At 35.7% G+C, this 21,039-nt stretch overlaps 1 protein-coding gene across 2 annotated transcripts in view; it reads left to right on the top strand.

Moving 5' to 3' along the window:
• plxna1a (plexin A1a) overlaps window positions 1-21,039 on the top strand; it is a 424,291-nt gene that overhangs the window by 391,606 nt on the left and 11,646 nt on the right. For both annotated transcript variants that reach the window (XM_017353686.4, XM_003201217.7), the window contains exons 24-28: window positions 122-268; window positions 2,974-3,133; window positions 9,047-9,150; window positions 9,641-9,737; window positions 20,176-20,366. In XM_017353686.4, coding sequence (XP_017209175.2) covers window positions 122-268; window positions 2,974-3,133; window positions 9,047-9,150; window positions 9,641-9,737; window positions 20,176-20,366 — 699 coding nt within the window. The remainder of the gene's footprint in view (window positions 1-121; window positions 269-2,973; window positions 3,134-9,046; window positions 9,151-9,640; window positions 9,738-20,175; window positions 20,367-21,039) is intronic.

Here is a 21,039-nt window from a genome sequence, read left to right on the forward strand (position 1 = left end):
CATCTTTGTCTTTGTCTGTCATTTATTATGAGGTGAAAAAGTAACAGTCAGTGTATTTATGACATTGTCAATGCACTGTTGTTGTTTCTGACACACTGTCTCTCTCTCTCTCTCTCTACAGGAGTGTGCAGGTGAACCGCTCTTCATGCTATACTGTGCTATGAAACAGCAGATGGAAAAAGGCCCTATAGATGCCATCACTGGAGAGGCCAGATACTCCCTCAGCGAGGACAAACTCATCCGACAGCAGATTGACTATAAGACTCTGGTCAGTTGATGCACATACTTAGTACACAGCACACAACATTTCCTTCTTTATGGCTCTATATTTCAGATTATACAATAAAATCTGCCATAATTGCCTGTTAAAGCATATACTGTAATCACCGTTTTAAAAATTTTCCAGAAATTAATCGAATTTTGCAATTGGATTTCCAAAAACTACTAAAAAGCAACAGTTTATTCAATTGTACTCTTCAATGCACTTTGTTAAAAGTAATTAATTGACTGTTACGTGTTTAGATCGATATTTATGCATTAGGATTATCCCCTTGAGATGTACCATCTCATTTTCAAGGGGGTCCCACAATTATTCACAATCACATAATAACAACACCAGAAGACAAAACCAAAACATAAAAATACACAACATCCAAAAAAACACATACACACACACACAAAAAAAAAAAAACATTGACAAAAGGGGAAGTAGTACACTTACACAAGTAGTATACATAGCACAAAAAGATCAGTGAATCAAATTACCACATAAATAATAACATCCTCAGGAAAAACAAGTACAGTTCCAAGTAAAATATGACAGCACAGTTTGCGGAAACACCTTAAATGATGCAATGGAACGAATGTTAGCAGGTACACTGTAAAAAAATAAATCCATAAAATTTACGGTAAAAAAACAGCAGCTGTGGTTGCCAGTATTTTACCGTTAAAAATACGGTACAAACCATAAAAGTAATTTCTAATTTTTACAGTAAACTACCGTATTTCATTCATTTAAAGATGATGTAATATGTCTATATTTTGAATTACCAACATCTACACATCTTTTGATACACAGATAGACACGTTAACACAGCCCTATGCAGGTGGTGATGAAAAAGTTACGTAATGAACCAATGCTCATCACAAACAACTTTTCCCACAAGCAGAAAAGTGTATCAGTGTATAGAAAGTGCTCAGTGTCATTCACACAGCTACTAAACACCAGTATGGTAACACGCATAAAATTAGTCATGAAATAAACATCGTTTATCAACAATTAGATGTAGCATAAATCTCTAATGTACATATCTGATGGGGAAACAACTAAAAAGATCTATATTAATGTCAACAAAAAGCATAAAAAGTGATGTGCCCTGCAGGGAATTCTGGGAAAGTCAGTTTATGGTTACTCGCCGTATATATTAAGAAAACATACTGTTAACTAGGTTACGGATTTTTACTGTAGCAATTTTACAGTTTTTTACCATTATAATCACAGCCATTTTTTACAGTGTAAATTATTCCAATCTGTTGGACCCTTAAACATAAAAGCTCTTTTACCAATAGATTTTTTTAAATGAGGAACAAAAAAACAAGTATTTTTTATAGTTATAAATAATAAGGATACTTAAAATGGATACATTTATATATAAATTGAAGCCAGTGAATATGTTGTCTTGTGTGCAAAGATGCCCACTACAGTAAATTATACATTATACAGCGATATGTATAAAAAAAACAACCCAGAACAAATCTGCAAAGTCTGTTATATGCCGTATTAAGAGGAGCAAGATCTAATGTTGACGCTGTCTTATAAACAATATCACAATAATCTAAAATTGGAAATATAAGTTGAAAAGCAAGTTTCTTGCGAACACTAAATGAAAAGCAATGTCTAGACCGATGTAAGGTACTAATTCCAAGGTTGACTTTACTCTTAATATGATTAATATGTGATTTAAAGGAAAGTTCAAAATTAAGCCACACTCCAAGGTATTTCATTTTATTAACTTTACGAAAAGAAGTACTGTCATTACATAATATAGAATAGGAGTAACTTTTTGATTTAAGTCTTTTTGAACTTTTCTGTGATTTTTGAACTTTCCAGAAATGTTAGAATTGATTTTTTTTTTAAGTTGCACTCTTAAATGCACTCTGTTAGACATGATTAGTTGACAATACTTTAAATCGCGAGTAAACCTGTTAGAACTGTTACATTTATTTATTTTGTATAACCATGCACGATTAATTTACTTAATCAGTTTAAGGCAATGGTTTTACTTACTGTGGTAAGCTTCTGGAGCTTCTGGAAAAATGCTAACGTTAGCCTGAGAGCACTGATGTCCCACCTTGCAAATCACTGTACAAAGACATGCCTCCTGAACACACACTAGACAACATCAATACAAAACATCACATAACATTCACAGGAGAGACAACTTTTTAGCACATTTAGTAATGACACTACCAAATAAAAAAAAAGGTTTCTTGATGTTTGCCTGCCATTCTATGTCTGAACTGTGTCTGTGAATGCAGCAGAGATGCCGTAATCTCTCCTGAGCAAACAGGGTGTGCAGAGGTATGCAATTACATATTTTGACCGGCAGGTAGGACAGCCAATCATAATGTTTGGACCAAACGTTTTAATTGGACAATCTTTTCTTGGTCCCACTCCTTCGAAATAATACATATAAATAAATTTGGACCACTTATTTTAATGATTTCTCTCAGGATGTGAAGAGACTTTCAACATACTTTAACATTAATTGTTTCAGCATAACAAAAATAGTTTTTGAAGACAATCACCTATTACAGCATTAAGTAAAGCCCTGTCTTACAATGTTTAGCTGTATATAATGTGTTTCATCCTGAAATACAATCGGTTTTTACGATTCAGATTGTTTTTAGCACTCAAACTAAAGGCTAATGAATGATAAATCACTTATACCGATTAATCTTGTCTCCTTTCAGACTCTTCATTGTGTGAACCCGGAGAACGAGAATGGCCCAGAGGTGACGGTGAAATGCCTGAACTGTGACACAATCACCCAAGTGAAAGAGAAGCTTCTGGACGCTGTTTATAAAGGAAGTCCATACTCGCAGAGACCCAAAGCAGGAGACATGGACCTGGGTAAGAGCTTTCTAGTTAGACGATGGAGAAATAAGACTGAAAACAGATTTTTACACAAGCAGTGGGTAATTCTAAACACTGGATATCGTAATCTCATGTTAACAGAATAGTTTACCCAAAATTGAAAATTCTATCATCATTTAGCCATCATTCCCTTATCACAAACCTTTTGTTTCTTTCTTCTGTTGAACACAAAAGAAAATATTTTGAAAAATGCTGAAAAATCTGTAACTGTTGACATCCATAGTATTTGTTTTTCCTATATGGAAGTCAATGGTCAGAGGTTTCGAGCATTTTTCGAAATAACTTATTTTGTGTTCAACAGAAGAAAGAAACTCAAACAGGTTGGAGTAAACAATGAGTAAATTTTTATTTGGGGAGAACTATCTATTAATAACTTGTTTCACACTACCGTATCAAGCCTTATGTTGTTGTAAAATTTGGATCAAAAGTGAGCCAAGCCTTCTCTAAATCTCTAAAATAAAGCAGCAGAATTTAATTTCAATCCTCAAATCTATTTTGTATAAGGAAACAACCTCATCTTCATCACAAAGCCCTGTGAATATCTAATCTTTCCCTCATCAGTTTGGAATCTTTCATCAATGTTTTGATTCAATCACTCGTTTGTAACTAAAGCCCCAGTCAGATCACATGATGATTGTGGGTTACGAAAGTCACTATGTCAAATTAATGCGATAACATTTTTTATTTTTATTTTGTATTTTTCTTGATAAAATCTAGAATACATTCCTTCATGATCAGTTATCCTGAGCGTTATTTCTCAAAGCAGTCACAAGTGTTGCTATAATAATATTCCTTATCTCAATTTAAAATCTATTTTATCAATCTCAATAAACACTGATGCTTGCAGACAACTAATAACTACATTATTTAACGGCATTCATTACGATATGGTTAGGATCAAACTTCTGATTCCTTTTTAATCCTAAGATATTTTCTTTGAAATCTAAATGTATATTTTCCAGCCAAGGTTGCTTATTAAAAACGCCTGAACTTTCCATGAGTAAGACAGAGAAAATGAAAGCACATCAGCCCCAAGGTAAAAATCAGATGCTCAAGACATAATCTTTAAAATAATGACGTATTAAAAAATTTGCAAATATTTAACTGAGATTTTTGATACAGCAATCACAGTGAAGCATTTGTTAAATCCTTATTTTCTACAGAGCAAAGCAAATCATCCACCCGTATAGTTGAGTAGTGCACAGACACTAACAAAAATAGAATTTGTATATTTTTCTTGGCAAAAATAACTTTTTGAAATGAATTTCATTTGTTATAATTTTATCTTAATTTTAATGTATGTTATGTTGGTCAGTTATCTATAAACAAGAATAACGAATAACATTTCAGGTGAAGAGCTTCATAACAAGTTCACTATATGCACCGAAACACGAATTGCCGCGGTGGTTTGTTAAATAAAATAATAATCTAAATTGAATCCTGTGTCACAATGCCTATTTGTCATTTACGAATCCCCACGATACCCTACGTCACAGGTGTCAAACTCAGTTCCAAAAGGGCTGCAGCTCTTCACAGTTTAGTTCCAACCCTAACTAAACACACCTGATCAAACTAATTGAGTCCTTCAGGCTTGTTTGAAACCTACAGGTAAGTGTGTTGGAGCAGGGTTGGAACTAAACTGTGCAGGGCTTCGGCCCTTTTGGAACTGAGTTTGACACCCCTGCCCTACGTCAAGGAAATCATGCCGAAATTGTGACATATTCATGTGACCTGACCAGGGCTTTAGGTAAAGGGCTTATTTCCTGACACTAAAGGTACCTGCATAATTGAAAAAAAAGTTTAGCAGGACCATATTCATAAACGTTAAAGCAGCAGATTCTTATTGTCTGTGTGTTTGGTGTGTGCATGTGTGTGCCAGTAGTTTTTGTGGTGCAAAAAGGGTTTTATAGCTGGTGGGTCAAACCCAGAGGACAACCGTTGTGCCCTGAATGAGTACAGCCTTTGTACTTTGCCCTGAAATTGTAATTATTCCTAGGCAGTTCAAACTCTACATTTGGAAACCCTGGGTTAATGTTCTCATTTGCATATTTATGAGGTCAATGCGATTGATTGGCAAATAACCTGTTTTTTTTTTTAATAAGAGCCCGTGCAGCTTTGAATATGTTGACATATTAAAGTGTTTCTGAGCTGTACAAAGCACATGCATATTTAATGAGGTAAGCACTGAGGCGCAGTATATGATCAGTTGTCTTTTGCTAAATAATTCACTGTAATACTCTAGTACTCCATCACTGTATAGTGTAAAAGTTTTCCACTGCGGTTGAGGGGGATTTCATAACCCAGGGTTAAAAGTGGTGCTAACCCCATTTCACATTTACAAGAGAGAAATGTTGCCTCAGCCGGGGTTAAAAAGAGTATAACCCTGAGTTAAATGTAGTGTGAAAAAGCTGTCGAGAGATTTGCAGTTTGGATGAATTGATGGCAGAGCAGTTGTGCTACAAAGTAAATAAGTGAAATATCGCTTGATGTATATAGATTATTTTTAGGAAGGTTTCATAGTTGGTTGTAATTAAAGTTAATGACCAATTAATTGAATTAACCATTGATTTCTTACTATTAATGGGCCATTAATTATGCCTCAATCAAGTCTTAATTTATTAATGGTTTATAAATGGTTATTTATGTAGTAGTTTGGTTTAGATATTGGGTAGGATTAGGGATGTCGAATTAGATTATTCTTTACTAATAAACAACTAATATTTTATTAATAGGCATGTAATAAGCCACTAATTAATAGTGGGAATTGGCACATAAGTGTTACACAAACACAACTGGAACTGGATATGGAATTTATTTGTTTATTTATTATATCTTTATACAATTATAATGTTTAATTTAGATGCAATATTAAATGTAGCAAATATATCACAGACAGAACCTACTTTTTACTAGTTATTACATTCATATTATCAATAATTCATATTATCACTTGTTTTTAAATTCATTGTTATATAGACATAAACTACTTAATTCCATATGTTTTTTTTATTCCATAATAATACAATTTCGGCAGTTTTTAATTCCATTATTATATGTAAAACTATACAGTACTTAAAAATCAATGTGAATATTGCTATTTTAGTACATTTAAGATGTTTAATATGCATATGATTTTAAATGCATGAATTCAGAAGCTGATAAAGAAAGACTGACAAAAGAAACTCTGTTTATAACATTTTCCCCTCTGTAAATATCTTCCTTTGTGTTCAGCTGAAGAAAGAAATGTGTAAAGGTTTGAAACAAGACTTAGTAAATGATATTTTGATATAGAAAAAGTATTAACACATGAAGAAAGGTGTAGAAAGGCAGTGAAAGCCCAGAAATCTCTCAGTAGTTCTTCAGCAACCCTCTGCCCTTCGTCATTGTAAAATAATATTAGCTGCTTCAGTCCAACACCTACATTATCAGGATGATGAAGATAAAACCAGGGTGGACATTTCAGCAAGACAATGATTCAAAACACTTCCAAGGAAACTCTCAAATGCTTTCAGGGAAAAATATAAAACTGTAGAATGGCCCAGCCAACTACCTGACTTGAATCCAATATAAAATACAAAATAAAGATCAGATTTATAATTAAAAATAATTCACCTGAGCAACGCATGTGACTTTATTCTATAATCCAATTTTGTATTTATTATCTTTAATGCTTAGTTCATATATATTATACACAGCACATATTTTAATTCCATGATTATATGGACAATTATACAGTACTTAAAATTAATTTCAATATTGCAATTTCAATACATTTAAGATATTTTATATGCATTGGATTTTTAAATAAAAGGAATTCAGAAGCTGATAAAGAAAGACTTACAGAAGAAACTCTGTTTACAACATTTTCCTTCAGTAAATATATTCTTTTGTGTTCAACAGAAGAAAGAAACGTATAAAGGTTTGAAGCAAGAGTTAGTAAATGACGACAGAATATTTGGTATTGAAAAAGTATTCAACACATGAAGAAAGGGGGCTGTAGAAATTCAGGGAAAGCCCAGACAGCAGCTGAAATCCTTTAGAAGTTATTCAGCAACCCTCTGCTGAATCATTTAGTCATTGTAAATTAATATCAGCTGCTTCAGTTCAACATCTACATTACCAGGATGATGAAGATGAAACCAGGGTGGATATTTTAGCAAGGCAATGATCCAAAACACAGCCAAGTAAGCTCTCAAATGCTCTTAGAGAAAGAAAATCAAGCTGTAAAATGGCCCAGCCAATCACCAGACTTCAGTCTAATAAAAATCCAAAATATAGACCCACAGAACCATCAAGATTGTTACACTCATACAAATATCTTTGTTTGCATTCAACAGAAGAAAGAAACAAGGTTTGATTAAAGACTGAGTAAATGATGACAGAAAACTACCCCTTTAAGCTTCATTTATAAACAGGGAATACAATTACCGAACAGTTTTTTTGTTTTTTGTTTTTAGAAAGTAATTAACTTGAATTAATAAACTAAATTATTAACATCCCTATAGCACGTCCCTATAATCAAATGCCTCTGTTCAAAAGCAGGTACTGCCAGCTGATACAAATGTTCAGCTTATCAGCAGCTTGATATAAATGAATGCTGAAGTCACCGTCGTGGGCACCAGGGAAATAGACACCGAACCATATCATCCACAGCAAGATCCCATTAGCCAGAGCAGTTCCCAACACGATTGTCATCTGGCTCAGACTGAGTGATGCTATCAGCTGCGAATCTCATCTGGCTTTGCTCTGCTCCTTGGCTGTTGTCTTTCAGAAGCGTTTTGGAAATCAGAAACCGCGGCTTCCTCCTGCAACAAGCAAACAAACAAACAAACAGGAAGGCTTGTCGACTCGAAGCGTTTGCTTGTAAGAGGCTTGAAATAGTCAATTCCTACGACCTTGATCAGATCCGCAATTTAGATCTGACCCTGGAGTCAGACTTTCTTGTCGCCTCGGTTAACAGTTTTTTCGCATCTCTTCGACTAGAAAAAAAAAAAAACTGACTTGACTCTGCACTGGGATATTCGGACAAGGTCTAGACAAGGTTACGTGCTCTAAATGAAGCCTTTCTAAAGAGGAAAGCTTCCCTCAAGTGGTCGTTCGTCCTTGCTGTGGGAGTGATGTGCTCATGTGCGCACACAAAAACAGTGATCCAAATACGACCGCTCGCTTTAGGAGGCTTAGGGGATGTGCTATATTGGAAGATCCAGTGATTCATTTGTAAATTTTGAGGCATTGGAACAAAGTGCTGTGACAGATCTGGCATGTGATTAGAGGAGGGACGGGTAATGGAGCATTCATGCAGTCACTTGAGTGGGTCAACGTAACAACAGTGGGGGAAATAAGTATTGAACACGTAATTTTCTCCCAAAACAGATTTATAAGGGTGCTGCTGACTTGAAATTTTCACCGGATGTTGGTAACAACCAAAGAAAGCCATATATGCAGAGAAAACAAAAGTAATTAGTTCACAAATGAAGTTATGTGTAATAAAATTCAATGACAAAAAGTATTGAACACATGAAGAAAGAACAGCAGTGATATCCCAGACAGCAGCTAAAATCTCTCAGTAGTTCTTCAGCCACACTCTCCTCTTCGTCATTGTAAATTAATATTAGCATATATATTACTTTACTTTTATTATACCTTTTTTTCTACGTTAAATATTGATATTGTTATTGATGTTATTGTTATTATACAACCTTTTTTTTTTAAATAAAATATATGCAAGCTAAAGGTCAGCATGGATGTTTTTCACAATGAAGTGCTGGATTTGATTTCAGAGGTGCTGGATCTGGCTTGTTCCAGCACAAATTAAGCCCTGGGAAGATACAGATTTTTTTTTCTCCTGTTTCTATTGGCACACCAGGCTCATGTGGTTTTCTGTTGCAGAGTGGCGGCAGGGGCGGCTGGCGAGGATCATTCTCCAGGATGAGGATGTCACTACAAAGATTGATAATGACTGGAAACGCCTGAACTCACTTGCACACTATCAGGTACGGTCACTGTTCATATCTGAGCCGCTGCTGCTGGGGCCATAAACTTCACTAATATGTGCAATACGTCTAAAAGTATATTGCACCGGTATATTTTTGGCAATAGCATATTTTGGCAATATGGTTCTAAATTATTGATTTTGTTTTAATGGCGAATATTAAGTAAAGAAGTTCTGTGGGTGCTTTTTGTAAATGTCCTACAGCATTCACCTGATTTGGATGTAATTACCCTTAAATTAAACCTGACAGTCTGCAGTTGAAGCACTTTTGTTTGTTTAATTTAAAATCCATTGTGTTGTTGGTATTTAAAGCCAGTAATGTTATAATTGTGTCTATGTCCTTTTTAAAGTACTGCTGTTGGGAATTCTTCGGGAATTCTTTTCATTAATTAATTTTTGGACCTAACTGTACATAATACACTTTTATATGTGTTTTACATACTGTAACAGTGCATTAATGTGTCTGTGTTTGTATTTCTCACTGCCCTTAGGTAACAGACGGGTCAGTTATCGCCCTGGTGCCAAAGCAAAACTCTGCATACAACATCTCAAACTCGTCCACGTTCACCAAGTCCCTCAGCAGATACGGTAGGAACTCTTGATTTTCTCCTTAGAAGCTTTCGTAAACACACCAAAATCACGTCTACAGAAAGATTTGTATTCTCTGCACCTTGGCCTCCATTTTCTTCCTCAAAACGAGGACTCGTGCTAGCATTCTATTCTCGCTTCTCCTGACGGACTCAATGTTTTTCACTATTATTTGTGATGATTTTTTATTTGGTTTTGTTTTCCGAGCACTTTGGCTGTTTGTGCGAATAAGAGGTGATGATAGCACAGAACTGAAGGTGTTTTGTTCCTCAACTCCCCCCCTCCAAAAAAGAGAAAGCGGATCAGAGAGAAAAAGCTGTTTAATGTTGTCTGTCCTCCTCAAAAGCGAGTATCCATGATTGCCGCCGAATTACATGCACTCAAGCCATGGCTCTCTCATGGCAGACGTCCATTATATTTCCCTTTGAGAGAGGGTTTCATGTCTGGGATAATTCTCTGAGTGCTTCAACACTGGACACGCATTTGTATTGTTGCTCAAGTCGTGATTCGCACGTTGCTTTTGGGAAAAAATGTGATGCTGATGTGAATCATGGCAGTCTGGGTGATTAATTGAATTGAAATTGTCGATTGCCGTGCACGTGTTCTCAAGGATGTACAGTGTGATTTGTAGAAAATCTCTTATGAAGGCCTGAGGGGGTGCTGTTGCAGAAATACACAATCCTGCCTAAATACACATGAAGAAACCAAGGAAATTCTCTGGGGAAAATAGCGGTTCCTGAATAAACAGAAGATTTAACTGCTTTCGTTGATTCAGCATGACTAATAAACACACGACTATGGAACGGACTCACAGATGGATTTGTCAAACACTTGACTGTAGTCTTGAGGTTATTTTGGAGTAAAAACATGTTATATGTAGTAATTTCACATTCAGCTTTTACTACAGACTGTTGTTATTTTTGCACAATGATTATCTTGATGTCATTATTGAATGATAAAATTGAATTAGAATGTAAAACAATGTTTTGAATAGATTATCAGTGTACAACTATATGTAGTAGAGTTTAGATTTTCTGCCCGAACCCAGACTTAACCCGACCCACAGCCGTGATCAAGCATTTGTGTGTGTGTGTGTGTTTTGTCATTACATAATTTGCCTAATTGGGTGGAGAGCTATGTCATAATTAGACATATTATTTAAACAGTTTTGCAAAGTTGGCCTAAGCAACACGTGTAGGTCTACAAAGTTGCACAATTCGCAGCGCATGTCATGTACATTAACGCTCTAGCTACTGTAGCAGCATCTCCTCCATTGGCACACATTCACACCGCATACGCAAGCAGAGCTGAAGTGTGTATATAGTAGAGCTGTAATCGGGCCATAAAAGTTAGGCCCGACAGAATTCAGCCCGAGCCAGTACATTTTGATTGACTGCTTTTTAAAAGCCCGAACTCATTTATAGCCCAACATTATTTAAATGTGCACATGCATACAGCTCTTTTGCCTTTTTTCATGAATAAGTCGTTTATATGTGTATTAACATAATTTATTCATACCAAATGTAGGCTATAGGCCACTTGGAAGTTGGAATAAAGAAATAAAATAAGTCCTCTGTAACATTGTATCATCTCTGCACTCTAAATAGGCCTGGGTACATACACTTAGCCTTTAAATTGGCCAACACACCAATAAAAATAAGGCTTTCTTAATAAATTAAATTAAAATATATTCTAAATTATGACGGGTATTATTTGGCTATAATGAAATTAGGATAAAGGCTCTGTGGGATTTGTTTTGCCACTTCTCTTCACAATCTGGCATTAAGGTGGCGATGAAGCAGATTATTAAGCGGATTATTAAAAAAATAATGCCAACATAAGCCTATATAGCCTTACTTTGTCTAGATTATGATTTTAAGGTTTAATTTATATTTTGTTATAATTTGAAAATCCTTTACTCACCAAGATTAGGTTTTTGTGGAGGAACATTATTGAATCCATTTCTGCGCTTACTGGGAAGCACTAAACACCCTTTCACTGCTGCTGCTACTGGCCGGGATGCATACTGTTCTAGCTAATTTAGCATGTTTTGGGTAGGATTGTTTGTTCATCTTTTACCTGTCAAGAACATCAATTTCATTTTTCCATGACAGCAGTTTTAATGTTGTGAGTGACCTCGTCATCTTCCTTGTCATCTTGCTGTACACTGCTGTTTAGCGCTCTACCGTAATACGCAGTGTATGAGTGACCGCCGAAATACTTTGGAGGCTAGAATGACCGTTCTTTTTGAACTGATGGCTGGCCTTACTAGTCAAAATTTACTCTTTTTGACGACTCCATTATCATTTGTTTCACTTTTGCAGGGATGGATTTTAATTTTGGATTTAATTTTTTTTTTTTATTACTTTCTCACGCTAATTAAAATGCATCACATGACTGTTCATTTACTGTACGAGCCCAAGCCCGGCCCAACGCCATCTACAATGATCAAAATTAAGTCTGAACCCGCCCGAACCTGTCGCGTCCCATCTGGTTCGGGCAAAAATCTTCAGCTCTTGTATATAAAGCAGGCATCTATCTAGCACTGATGTGCTGCTTCTGTTGGCAGTATGAAAGCTACAATCTGTTAACATGGACAGCGAAAAAAAAACAAACATGCGGTGTGAAAGAGGCTTAGCAAAAAAAAAAAAACAGAGACTTCCACGATTAACAAACACATGAAGCAGGCTTGCCATGGCAGAAAGGCCGATAGTCACCCTTCAGTATCCTCTTTTGTACGGATCCACTCTGAATAAACAAACAATGCAGTTTACATGCTTTGTCCTTGTTGCAGTATTGATTAAGATAAATCTAAACTAATTTCTGTAGTTTAAACGCCTCAGAATTGTAGTTGAGAACGTCTGTTAAAATGGCCCACATATTAAAAAATAGTCACGTTTAAATCAGGCTTGGGCTCATGATTACAGTTAATGTGTCAAACCGGGTCGGGCTCGAGCACAAGGTGCACGGGCTTGTGTTGGGTGGAGGTTAATATTTTGTGCCCAATCTAAGCTCTAATATGTAGTAAACACTGCTGCATCTTAACGCATGTGCTGGAGGTTTACTAGAACCGACTTTACTGACAAAATACGCATGATTAAACCGACCCAGCCCTGGCCATAACAGGATCTCTTTTTTTTAAAAATGTGATTCTATTCTTATGAAAATACCTTTGAACATTGTTTCCTATCCCTTCACACCCCGGTCCAGGAAGTCATATCTTCAATACCCCAAGGAATGTTTCCTCTGCCGCCTCCAGAATGGGCACGGCGATAAGAACACCGGACAGATATGCATCTCCCTGGGTCTCTGTAATGAAGTTTGACACTCGTACCATTAATAATGAACGATGCATTCACGGGCCGCAGGAGAGAACAGAGGAAGTCTTATTTCAGACTGCTCGCTGGGTATTTTTATATATTCGTGTCATCTTTCATTATACCGAGCGAATATTATGCGTGATTTGTGCCACATTGAGAAATGAGATACAAACACGTGCACGTTGGCACTACCAGGGGTTTATTCAACTAGAAGTGTACTCGTCCAAATGATGAAACACATCTGCAAGTGTCCAAGGCAGATGGTTTTGGTCAGTGGTCGACTGGATTGGTTTTGTTTAAGGGTGATGTCGGTATCCTAGAAAGCAGGATGTGCTAAGAAGGTTATTAAGAGTTTTTATTAGTTTTTTTTTCCTGTCATTAGTGAATTTTTAGTAGTCGTTACTCGAGTCTTTAGTATTACACGATTCTTCAGAAATAGTTCCAACATTTCATTAAATTGATCAACATTGGCATCTCTAATTTACAAGGAATTTATAATGTTAGAAAATAGAGTTCTGTTTCAAATATCAGAGAAAAATAAAGAAATGTATGTCAATGTCTGTAAAATAGTTTTGCAAATATTACATGCAGATTTAAAAAAAAAAAAGCGGATATATTATTATCCACCGGAAAAAGCTGGTTTGCCATCTCCAGGTTGGAGGAAAGTCCTTACCCCAGGTGGAGGAGTTCACTTATATTGGGGTTTTGTTCTCAAGTGAGGGAAGAATGGAACATTACATTGACAGGCAGATTGGTGCAGTGGTAGTAGTAATGCCGTCGATGTACTTGTCCGTTGTGGTGACGAAGGAGCTGAGCCGACAGGCAAAGCTCTCGATTTACCAGCCAGTCTACATTCCTACTCTCACCTATAGTCATGAGCTTTGGGACAAGACCGAAAGGACAAGATCTTGCATACAAGCGGCCTAAATGAGTTTCCTTTACAGGGTGGCACTGCGCACCCTTATAGATAGGGTGAGGAGCTCTACCACCCAGGAGAAGCTCAGAGTAGAGTGGCTGTTCCTCCACATTGAGAGAAGTCAGCTGAGGTGGCTCAGGCTGAGGATGCATACCTAGGAAGGTGTTCCAGGCATGTCTTGCTGAGAGGAGGCCTTGGGCTGGCGTGTGAACGCCTCGGGATCCCCCCAGAGGAGGTGGAGGAAGTGTCTTGATAGAGAGAAGTTAAGAGGTTCTCTCCTAAGATTGCTGCGACCGCGATCTTGCCCTGGAAAAGCGGATGAAAATGAATGAATGAATATATATTAATATTTTATTTGTGGGGGAACATATTTACTAACTGCTGCGAGTGCCTCGTTTTTTTTACTGCCTGTTGCACCTCGTGTTTTTTTTCCGTTGCGTGCTGTTCGCACGGAAAAACGGAAAAAAAAAAAAAAAACAATCTGAGTGGAAAAAGCATGTTACGTCAGTCACTTGTTAATTTTCCAATCAAATTAAAGCAGAGGCTACCATGGAGGTGACAGCAGTGTTTGCGTTGACTAAATGACTACAGAGACTTTTAAAGATGGAGGAGAGTCTTGGGGTTTGCTGTTTTAAGTTATCCACTGCTGTATGACTTACAAATCTTGAATATCACAATAGTAATAAATATAACTGTTACCACCTCTTTGATGTTAGTCTAGGTTAAAAGGAATAACATTTGAAAGGTGTGGTACTTTCACAAAGTGAGGGTGCAAGCAAAAGACACTAACAACAAAACTGCCAACAAAAGTGATTTAATGTACTAAAAGTGAAACCAGAATAATGCCCGAATATATATATATATATATATATATATATATATATATATATATATATATATATATATATATATATATATATATATATATATATATATATACAAAAAAGGAGAAACATTGACAATAATAAAAATAATGTAATAAAATAGCAAATTCAAACAAAATTAGGTCAAGTCAAGAGTAAGGGGATGGTAGTGAAGCCAAATGAAAGAAAGAAATATCTCAAAACAATTCTAACTCAAGAATAACCCCTTTCCAAGCTAGAAACATGAAAAAAAGAAAGTCTTTAGCGTCAAGCGCCGTATTCTTCCCTGTACTGAACTGTAAAAAAATAAATACAAAGATAGCGTTCACCTCTTACCTGACGTTTTTAACAATGTTTTGTCTACGTGTTTGCAGAATGGAAGTCGTATGACATCTTTTACAACATTATACGACATAATTTTAACAATATCAACAGCAACACTCGTACAATACGCAGCTGATCGTTGCCTAGCGATATAAAAAGTGCAACACATTTTTTTCCTTGTCAACAAAAAAAGTGAGGTGTGCTGTGTTTTGGAATGGAAAATCGCCTTCACAGTAGTCGGGCCCTTATGTGGTTTTAAGTTTGCCACTGAGTCTGATGGGTTTTATAGTTAGCGACGTGTCTGAAATAAAACTTGTCCTTAAACTTTATTCGCTCTTAAGACTTAAAACATGAAAACTGGCAAAGAAAACAGTTAATGTTAATGCCCATCCTTCCGGCAACATTACAAAAGCAATACACCGTTGTATTGCATTATAAATTGTGTTCTGACACATTTCGGTGCATGAGCTTCTCTGCTGAGCATGTTTCAGCCATTACTGTTTATCTCTGTTATCTTGCAGTCTCCGTGTAGCTTAAAAATGCTCATTCCCTGCTTTATTTATTCCTTTATTTATTATTTGATTTTTTTTTTACTATTATGTTTTTCTAAGCCTTGACTTTTTTATGCGGTGTAATATAAAGCCGCTGCGAGGAGCCGAATTAAGCTTACAGTGGCTGTTTCTTTGGAGCGCTCCGGCCTGCCAGTCTGTGACTGATTAACTAGACTCCAGACGCAGGACTCTATCTTTCACTCCCACTTGCCACTTAAGGATAGAATAAACCTGAGGGAGTTTTTGATGGATTCTGCAGATGCAGTATATTCATTGTAGTTTAGGGCATCCACAGGAAATGATCCTTACCCAGAATGCCTTATCCTCAGACAGATTACTGTGCTTAACCATCCATTAGCCAGAGCTCAGCTCCTCTCTGTGCTCATCTTTGATGTGTAACTCCTGGGTATTAAGCAGCCGACTGCTCATCAGATAGAAGAGACCGCCGGACCTGATTTACAACCACCCATCTGACTGTTTTATGCTGTTTAGGTTTGGGGTCTATATTATATTTATGAAGATGGGTGGGAATATTTCCGAACCATCTAGATAATGATGAAATAAAAGCAATAAGCCTCAGGAGGCCATGCGTTACACTGATGTTAATACTGTATGATCACCTTACAAAGGTAGAATTACTATAGGCCCATTCACTCTAACACATGTCCTAACTACACGTGATGGGACGCTGCAATCTGCTAGTAATAGACAAGTATATCAGCTAGGCCAACTGAACATATATATTATATATATATATATATATATATATATATATATATATATATATATATATATATATATATATAAATAAGAAATCAAATAAAAATATTTCGCACCCAAATATTTTTGTTGACATTTTATTGACATCTTTATATGTATATAAAGAGGTCAGATACAAAAAAAAGTCTAAATGCTGTCTTAATATTTTTTTTTTTCTAAAATGGTCATTTTACTCCTGTGTGTAACTTAAGTAAATCCACTAATTATGTCATAGGTTCTTTGCATTGCCTTTAGAGTGAAATAACTGAACATAAATATAAGAGGCTTAGAAACATGCTCATTTGAGGAGAAAATGTCAGATGGCACTTCGAGATTTTTACATCTGAACCCTTCAAGTAGTTTCAAAGAAAACTTCTTTTTACAGGACTCTTTCTAACATTATAAAATACTTGAAGCAGTCAGTCAAGTTTACATTATTTTGTAAATCGATTTCCACAAAGAAAATATATATTACAAACTCGATTATTAACTCTTTTGAAAAAAAAGCATGTTTTACTATACATTTTAAAGCTAGGGAGCCACCATCTCATATCACTGTGTCTAACGTTGCGGTGTTGGTTCCGTTCCCTCAGCTGAGCAGATTTTCTTCAAAATGTAATATATACTGTATGTTCATTAAAGTGGAAACCAATTTACAAAATAATGTAAACTTGACTGACCGCTTCACTTCCACTTTAAAGATACTACTTTTGATCAATTTAATGAAATGGTAGATTTGAGAAGAATAATGTGATACTAAAAACTTAGTCATGACTACTGAAAATTCAGCTTTGACATCACAACAAATAATAAGTTATAACTTAATTCATTTAATCATTTTCTTTTTGGCTTAGTCCCTTTAATCTGGGGTCAACACAGCGGAATGAACCGCCTAACTTAAAATAGAAGTAATCAAAATAAAAGCAGCAAGGTATCTTTATTATGATAAAAGTTTGAAATATTTTAGAATTAACCACGACGGCGATGCTCAAAATTTCTATTTTAGAAATGTTCAATTATCCATGACCCCACGGCAGAACAACAGCATACACTACTATTACAATGATCACCTCAGGTACTGATTATGTACTTCATTCAGTGTTACATGCTACTCGAGTGAGTTTAAACACCATTTCACATGACAATTTTTGCCATAATGAAAGCGGTAGCAGACAGTTTACCTTAGATCTTTAAAATATCAATACATTGTATTCTAATTCAATTGCAAAGGCAGACATTTTGACTGTTGTTTACTGTAATTCAGAAACATTAAAAATAAAACTCCTAAAACTGTAATATTCAGTTTTTTTTCCCCTAAATGTATATTATTGTGTCAGAAAACCTGTAATGAGAGATTTAATAAGCATCATATTTTTATGAGGGCCTTTTCAGACCCGCTTTGATGTAAAACAAAGACTTAATTTGATACAATCTTGGACTTTCTTCTCGTTTAGCCTCGCTTATTTACCAGACAACTTTTTGAAGCAAACATAATAGCCTGTATGTCCTCTCATTGGTCAGAGAAAACCTATTAGTTCAAGTTGGTTTGCTTCGCAGGCGTATTTTGGCTTTATCAGTCATGACACTCACATACACTGCAGGTATGTAGCCATAATTTCAGCTCTAACTGATAAATTATATATATTTAAGACATGTATAATTTATAATACAGTTGGAGTGGGAATCAAAGCCTCGTCCTGGCTTCATACTCACAGTGAGAAATTTCAGTTGAAGAGCCGCTCTTTGGTTTAAAGCTGCAATAACTGATGTGTTCACTCATAGAATCACACATCGCTGCTTTTTGTATAACACATTTGTCATTATGGGTTATGATACCACATAGTTTGTTGATTTCTTAAACTAAATGCAAACTTGTTTGGGTGATCTTAGAACAATTGTCTTAGTATTGAGTGCAGTATTGTGGTCATATGCCTAAATAAATTGAATTAAGAAAGAATATTCAAGCAGAGACAAAGAAACAGCTTTACTTGCTCTGCTTTTTGACAGTAATAGACTATGGAGATTAACACAACAAATATATTTATCACTGACAAGCCTTATTTTTATATTTGAATTAATTTATTTAGAAATTAACATGAAAGCATGTTTGGTAGAACTGCATAGACTTTCTTGAAGATGTGGAGAGTGTCAAAATAAAGGTAGCTCTTAAAATGTTTATATAGCTGTCAATATTTTATGACTAGCATTGATACATTCTATCACAAGTCAACACTTGAACTGCAGAGGCAGCCATTTTGACTGTTGTTGACTGTTACAATTCAGAAACATTAAAAATAAAACTCTTAAAACTGTAGTATTCAGTTTCTTTTCCTAAATGTATGTGCATTTAATTCTTTTTTTTTTTTTAAAGAGTTGAGTGTTTCTACCTTGAATGGCCAAATTGACTGCATATACATTTCAGCATCCACTATTTTTTTTTCCTATTGCATTTAAATGTGCGTGCCTTTGTTGCCAAGCAATGTTTTGCTAACAAAAACAAAACTTTACTTCACATACATTCAAAAACAATATTTTCACGACATTTGCTCATGACGTGATGCGCATTAACGTGTGGTTTAGTAACTGTTACACAATCGTAGGCTATATTGCAAAAAATATTGTATTTCTAGGGGTATAGACAGAAATTCACAGATTATTGCAGATTTTTAGCCCATCAGAGTCTATTTATTTACTTGTGTAAATGTGTGTACATTTACTGTATATTTATTCAGTTTTAAAATCATTTTAGTAGTATTATTGATTATAGTGGTCCCTCATTATTTGCAGGAGTTACGTTCAAAAGTCTGCAATAGGCGATATCCATGAAGTAGTCAGCTTATTTTTTTACAATTAATATAGTTGTTTTAAGGCTAAAGCCTCACTACACTCTTTATACACTTTTCTCTGACAGGCATTACAAATTTCACACTTTTCTCTTTGTTGAAACACTCTCAAGCCTTCATAGAAAAATAAGTCCAGTATTATGGAAGGAATATTGATATTCATTTACTTATTCCGTAATGGTGCCCTACAGCCACGTAACTTCTACCTTCCTTTAGCATGTCCAGACGTTCAACTTTTTGTGCGAAGGTTAGCATCTTACTCTGCCTTTTGGGTGCCACTGCAGTCGTCTTTGACAGTGCAGAATGTTTTGTCAACATTGTAGAGAGAAAACATGCAAACATACAATACATTACAGCACAAAGTCACACTGTTCGATTGAAACGCAAACTGAACGCATTCTGTGCTGTACAGGAGACATGGCGCGAAGGGGATTGATTGAGAATGGTCTACAGGCAGTCAGGACACTGAACACAATGCGCTGTTAAAGAAAAAGAAGTGAAATTACATGTAAATTTTTCAGCAGACATGGCAAAAAACAAAATGTCCAAATATTATATCTGACCCTAGAAATGACTTTCTAAAATATAATTATAAACATATATCTCAATAAAAGCTTTTAATATAGATATGTAGTGACAAAAATTCAATTCGGTACATTCTTACAGTATGTGAATAGTCAATGTCTACTATTCCAATTTCAGTTATAGAATTCTGGTAGTTCTTGTGTTAATTATTGTATCATTCCATTATTATAGATCATTACACCCCTGCTGGACTACCCTAGCAAATGGACAAATTTGACTACATGTCTTGTTTAAAAGCTTGCTGTTGTTGAACGATCAACTCTGTCTTTGTTTACAGAGAGCATGTTGAGGACAGCCAGTAGCCCGGACAGTCTGAGGTCCAGGACGCCCATGATCACCCCTGATCTAGAGAGCGGAACCAAACTCTGGCACCTCGTGAAGAACCACGACCACGCAGACCAGCGCGAGGGAGATCGCGGCAGCAAGATGGTGTCAGAGATCTACCTGACACGACTGCTGGCCACCAAGGTGAGCTTTTCTCTCCTTCATATTGTCCATCTTGCAGTTTCAGGATGAGAAAATGCAGCAGAATTACACTGAAATAGGTTCATTTTAAATGTAACCTTGAGTTAAACAATTGAATCTGATTGATTGGAATCCATTCAGCCAATCTCCTGGTTTGCAGGAGCACTTTTAGCTTAGCTTAGCATAAATCATTGAAACGGATTAGACCATTAGCAGCTTGCTCAATGTTTTTGCTTCCTGATGCCTGAAATTTCTGATTTAGAAACTGTTACTATTTTCTCTGACCTCACAGGCAGAACAACAGCATAAACTACTATTACAATGATCACCTCAGATGCTGATTATGTATTTTGTTCACTGTTTAAATGCTACCAGTGTCAGTTTGAACTGCTTATTGCTCATTGCACATGTCACCTAGAGGTGAACATTTGATTCTTACTATTTCATGAATCCATTTAGCTGATCTCCACGTCTGGCGGGAGCACTTTTAGCTTAGCTTAGCATAAATCATTGTATCTGATTAGACCAATTGCAACTTGATCAAATGTTGCTTCTAATTTAAAGCATCCACAATGGCAATTATCAAAATTTTTACTTTTTAATTTTCCATATTTCTAATTGAAAGCTTGACTCTTCTGTAGTTACATCATGTATTGGTTGATATGGATAAGAACTA

Source organism: Danio rerio, chromosome 23 (genome assembly GCF_049306965.1).
Source record: "Danio rerio strain Tuebingen ecotype United States chromosome 23, GRCz12tu, whole genome shotgun sequence".
Taxonomy (NCBI): domain Eukaryota; kingdom Metazoa; phylum Chordata; class Actinopteri; order Cypriniformes; family Danionidae; genus Danio; species Danio rerio.